This window comes from Cicer arietinum, chromosome 1 (assembly GCF_000331145.2).
Source record: "Cicer arietinum cultivar CDC Frontier isolate Library 1 chromosome 1, Cicar.CDCFrontier_v2.0, whole genome shotgun sequence".
Taxonomy (NCBI): domain Eukaryota; kingdom Viridiplantae; phylum Streptophyta; class Magnoliopsida; order Fabales; family Fabaceae; genus Cicer; species Cicer arietinum.
In genome coordinates, this window is record NC_021160.2 from 3,438,232 (window position 1) to 3,444,336 (window position 6,105).

The 6,105-nt window shown below is 30.0% G+C and overlaps 2 protein-coding genes across 2 annotated transcripts in view; one reads left to right on the forward strand and one right to left on the reverse strand.

Moving 5' to 3' along the window:
• Nucleotides 1-824: 824 nt before the first annotated feature.
• Nucleotides 825-2,438, reverse strand: LOC101512662 (uncharacterized). Its single transcript, XM_004485869.4, has one exon. It carries the CDS (start codon nt 1,906-1,908, stop codon nt 967-969), a length of 942 nt encoding a protein of 313 aa, XP_004485926.1. The 5' UTR covers nt 1,909-2,438; the 3' UTR covers nt 825-966.
• Nucleotides 2,439-4,435: 1,997 nt separating this feature from the next.
• The window catches only part of LOC101515040 (pentatricopeptide repeat-containing protein At3g62470, mitochondrial-like), a 2,628-nt gene continuing 958 nt past the window's right edge, over nt 4,436-6,105 (forward strand). Inside the window, exons 1-2 of the mRNA XM_027330497.2 lie at nt 4,436-4,446; nt 4,552-6,101. Of these exons, the coding sequence (XP_027186298.2) occupies nt 4,436-4,446; nt 4,552-6,101 (1,561 nt within the window). The remainder of the gene's footprint in view (nt 4,447-4,551; nt 6,102-6,105) is intronic.

Consider the following 6,105-nt stretch of genomic DNA (forward strand, 5'->3'; position numbering starts at 1 on the left):
ATGTGACTTTCCACTGACTTAGGTAATACCATGTCCTCAAACCTAAATTTTGGAGGCCAGTATACTTATTTTCATCTATTTAGAAGTGATGTTTTTACACATAAAAAAAAGTCTTAAACTTATCGAAGAAGAATGTTACTAAGATAGATTTGTTAATTTCTTTGATTAAATTGGAGATCTCTTGGTTAAAATTCATTTAACATTTTTTACTATTATTTATGAAACTTATTATTAAAAGATGAATTTTACATTATTTTAGAATTTGATTGGATACAATACTTAATAATCAATATTATTTGATAATTGAGTGTATTTAAAGATTCATAATCTTATTGTTTAGTGACATAACTCGGTCGGTGATTATATATCATGTGTCTTAATTCAGAAAAACTAGTGTACTTTACATAACAAGATTATGAACCTTGTTATTACATTTGTTCTTGACATTGTTTTGGAGAATGACATATGAAGGGCTTAACATGTTTAGCTTCAACCCAAAAGCATGATTCAACTTTTGATCAATACTTTTTCTCCGGTGTTAATGAATCATGGAAAACAAAACTGCAATTGTAAACTCAAAGATAAATATTGTTCTCTAGCATACTTAGTGATTTATAATAGATAAATAAAATGATATTACTTTACATATTAAAATGCTGAAAATTAATGTTACATGTTCTAAATCAAAGAACAAACACAACACTCTACTAAATCACTACCCTCACACGATAATTATAGTCGATTTTTAACTATATTAATAATGTATTCTATAATATTTTATCTAAGATAAAATATAAACTAAAATTATATTTAAAATTTTGATATCTGATCGAAATTTTAGACCAAACACATCAACTATTTATATGTTATTTTTGTTTATATTTCATATTTGAGAGTGAGTATCAAAGTAAAAGAATGATTAAAATTGACAAATTAAGATTTGTTTCATTGACATATAAACCTAAATCAAGCTAGCTCAGAGGGAACATAGATAAGAGGATCCCAAGATCCACTAGAACCAAACCAACTATTGTTCTCACATTGAACAAACTGCTGTTGCTGCTCCAATGTCCAAAACCCTTCATTTGCTCCACCAACTATAGGTAACTGCATGTTCACCATATTTGTTTCAACATTTGACTCTATTACCCCTGGCCATGGAAAACTAGTACTAATACTATTATCAGGAACATGAGTCATCATATTCTGAGTATGCCAAGGAAATTCATATTCCATTTCATTTGACCATAACATGTTTGTCATAATAGATGGTGTTTGACAAAGTTGATTATTGTTAACACCATCAACAACTTCATGATCATGATTTGGTATGACAACACTCTTAGAAGAAGTGTTTGATGAAACACTCAACAAACTAGGCATAGTATTATTATTAGCATGAGTTAATTCATTCTTAGCACAAAAGTTCTGACTTGAATTTGAAACCATGTTTGATTGAACAACAGGAACAGAATTATGAAAAGGAAATGAAAAAAACCTCCCTTCTTTTCCATCAAAAAGTTTTGCTTTTAGTGCACCAAGAAAACAATTTGAATCTGACCCAGATTCATTTACATCCTCAAAAGAAAAGGGTTCAGTGGTTTCCATCTTGAAAGTGGAACTAGCACCACGTTTGGCACCACCACCACCATTGGTTGCAGCTTGTGGCAAATCAAAGTTTGTTCTTGCATTAGCACCTCTTAAAGCTCTAGCAGCAGTGTCATAAGCACGAGCTGCATCTTCAGCTGTATCAAATGTACCGAGCCAGAGCCTAATTTTCTGTATAGAGTCTTTGATCTCTGCCACCCATCTTCCTGATGGTCTTTGACGAACTCCTACGAATCTGTGGTGACCTCTTGATGATTTCTTTCTGCTACGGATTCCATTATCAGTTACTCCTCTTACCATCTTTTATATGATTATTATGTCTCAAACTCTGCCACTATATTCATAACCGAACCTTTTTAGCTTCAATTCAAGATCATTTATAAACTTAAATTACAAAGCAGAATCTTCAATTATAGGAACATGACAAGTAACAATATGTCAAATGTGTATGCACATAATTTATATTTTTTAAGTAATCATATTTTCACACAAAAAACCAATAATATATACTATTTCAAGTTCTTTTTATAAAAAGAACATGAGGGAATAACTTCTTTACTAAGCTCAATTATATGGTTAATTATGCTATCTGGATGATTAATGAATATAACAAATGACTATAACAAATGACGAAACTTGTTAAATATTTATTAAATATGATAAATCACAAATTTGAACGTATGATTTTTATGTTTTTGATTACAAGTAGATTTAAGCACCGGAAATTATGCTTAATCACATTCAAATATTTGGTTAATTATATTGAGTGGACGGTAAATGAATTTCAACTTTGTTGTACTCTTTTATTTATAAGCAAAAATGATATTTTTTATCTAAATTTTAAATCAAATACATCAATTTTTTTTACTTATAAATAAAGCCGAAGACTATTTATTAATTATTTATACTAATTTGAATGTAATTAACCATAAATTTAAATTGTATTAATCAACTATTTTATTGTGGATTTTTTATATTAATTTTGTGTTAAAATATCTTCTTCTTTTTTAATTTATTTGTGTACGTGTATTAAGTTACGATGTGACTATTGCAGGCCGTGTTGTTGATATCGACACAAAGTTAAAGGTTTTAAAAGGAGACAAGTTATATTGTTTGAAATTAATTTTATGTTGTAGAGTTTTTGGAACTACTAATTATGTTATATTATCATCGCATAGCAGTTACGAAAAGGTGAGAAACTGATAATCATATGCAAAGTTTGTCCTGTTTTGATTGTATGGAACAATGGAAACATTAAAAAATTGGTTATTATCCCCAATTCAGAACTTAAATTGTATCTAGAATGCAATTAAAAAATTAATGAAAGCAAATAATGACATATGAATAAGTCCACTACAATCCTTGGCTTTCACGAGGATACAGATTAGGATAATTTTTGAGGTAACCATAAAACAAATACTATGTAGGTATTAGTTACAGTTGTAGTTTTTGTTTTGTTTGATACTTGTCATTTTCAACCCCTTTCTCTTCCTGTATAGGCGTGTCTCATTTTAAATTGAAAGGGTGCGATAAGACAAAAGAATGTTTCCACATGCATACTCATCAAAATGAAGCAGAATATATATAAAAAAATCATGCATTACTAATTTATAATATGGAAAATACTAGTGAGTGTTGTTGGGGTAGAGACATTTGTTAAGATATTAAAAATGAAAATTTTATCTTTAAAATAATATATTCAATTCTTTAAAATTTAAATTTTGATCTTTTAAATACAAAACTTCAGTTTTATTTTCATTTTTAATTTATTAAGAACACTTATTAGCATGATTTTATAATATTAACATATCTTGCTGTAAATAATTGGAGCAAGTAATGTTACACATTGTGCCTTGGACCATCCACCCGGGGGAATATCTGGAGCAAGTAGACAACAATAGATTTTCTTTTTTCAAATTTTAAATACGATTTAAATTTTTATAAAATCTCAACTTTTTGTATAAAATTATTACAACTTTTAATTCTTATAAAACTTTTATGCAAATAATTTTATTTTTTGTTGTTAAGTCGACATATATTTTTGAATAAATTTTTATTAGCATATTTACGACATTATAAAAAATTCGTTCATACAAAATAGTTTAAAATTCAAATTTTAAGATTATATTTTCGTTACTTTTTTTTATAAAATAGTTTAAAATTCAAATTTTAAGATTATATTTTCGTTACTTTTTTTATCTTGAGTTTATTACATTTAAAAGATTCATATTTAATTCATCTTAAGTTAAAAAATCTAAATTTTGTGGATAATTTTTTTTATAATGTTCTTTAACATGCTTACAAAAAATCATTCAAATATTTTAAAGTTGAAGAACAATTAAATATATTTCGTTTCAGTAGAGCACTAAAATTGTTTTCCAAATAATTTTGTATCGTCTGAAAGTTGTATTTATTTTTTATAGAAATTAAAAAAAAAAGTCAAAATTTTATAAGAATTAAAGCTATATTTAACTTAAAAAAAAAAAAAAAAAAAAAAAAAAAAAAAAAAAAAAAAAAAAAAAAAAAAAAAAAAAAAAAAAAAAAAAAAAAAAAAAAAAAAAAAAAAAAAAAAAAAAAAAAAAAAGAAAAACCGGAGGATCCAAGCCTCTCATTCATAAAAATATCAGCAATACAAATAAGACTTTGATAGAACACTAGGAGACTAACAATGGATAGGGCTTCTCTTGCAAGTTTATGGGTCACACTATTCACTTGTTGAACAAAACATACTCTAAAGTTTGTAAAAGTAGACAAAAGATCAATGCACATTTAAACGATCACCGATTGCATTCAGATTCTTCCAATCAAGCATATAGGATAAGGCACGATGTATTACATGTTCGGAATATGCAATATTGTAAAAAACATTTTTAATGGAAATAAATTATATCTAATTGGTTTATTTATTTATTTATGATGAAATTATGAAATTTTTGGGCTCAGATCCATAAACTTTAAAAGTGGGCCAAACATTGAGGAATTTGCAGGGTCCATCAACGGTTACCCAATCAACCTCAATTTACCAGCTTCCCTTTCCGTCGTTGCCACTCCACTTCACTTTGTTGCTTTCTGCAGAGTTAATGGCACTTCAAATCCAATGAATCTCTCTCTCCGACACATTACCAAAACCTCATCCTCCAACAACATTCCAATCACAACGTTGTTCCTAGATTCCACACTGCCACATGGCACCTTCAGTGTCTTCACCACCACCAAGCTTCGCTCTTTCCATCAGGGACGACGAACAAATGGACACCAAAGAAGAAGAGAGCAAGTGTGCTTACCTTGTGGTAGCTCTTTTCCCTTGTCTCGTTTGCTTTATTATCCTCTTAATCGCTCTTTCCATCATTCTTGTTTTCAAATTCCACTTCTTTTGCCACACCCCTCTTCATTCCTTGTTCTACAAAAAAAACTGTTGATTTCCCATTTGGGTTGTTTTTCTAGGTTACCCTTTTCTAGTTTCCATGAAAAGTTTCTGTTTTTGGATAATTATAGGGGATTTGGTAGTGTTAGTAATAGTGGGGTTGAATCTGATACTGAGGGTGAGGGTAGTGATGGTGGTGTTAATGCTGAGTCATGTGCAGATTCAGACGAGGTTAATAGGGTATGCAAGGTGATTGATGAATTGTTTGCTTTGGATAGGAACATGGAGGCAGTTCTTGATGAATGTGGGGTTATGTTATCACATGATTTTGTTGTGGATGTGTTGCAAAGGTTCAAACATGCTAGGAAGCCTGCATTTAGGTTCTTTTGTTGGGCTGGGAAAAGGCCTGGTTTTGATCACGATTCAAGAACTTATAACTGCATGATGGATATTTTAGGGAAGACTAGACAATTTGAGACTATGGTAGCAATGCTTGATGAAATGGGTGAGAAGGGTCTTTTGACAATGGAGACTTTTGCAATTGCTATCAAGGCATTTGCTTCTGCTAAGGAAAGGAAAAAAGCTGTTGGGATCTTTGATCTTATGAAGAAGTATAAGTTTAAAGTTGGCGTTGATGCTGTTAATTTCTTGCTTGATAGTCTTTGTGCGGCGAAGCTTATTAAAGAAGCCCAAGTTGTGTTTGAAAAACTTAAAGATAGATTTGTTCCCAATTTACAAACTTACACCATACTTCTTAATGGTTGGTGTAGGGTTAGAAACTTGTTGGAGGCCGGGACGGTGTGGAATGAGATGATTGATAAGGGATTTATGCCAGATATTGTTGCACATAATATTATGCTTGTAGGGTTGTTAAGGTGTAGGAAGAAGTCTGATAGCATTAAGTTATTTGAAGTCATGAAAGCCAAAGGTCCGTCGCCGAACGTTCACAGTTATACAATATTGATACAGGACTTGTGCAAACAAAAGATGATGAGAGAAGCTGTAGATTATTTTGACGAAATGGTGGATCGCGGCTGTCAACCTGATGTTGCACTTTACACTTGTTTGATCACCGGGTTTGGAAAGCAGAAGAAAATGGATATAGTATATGATTTATTGAAGGAAATGAGGGA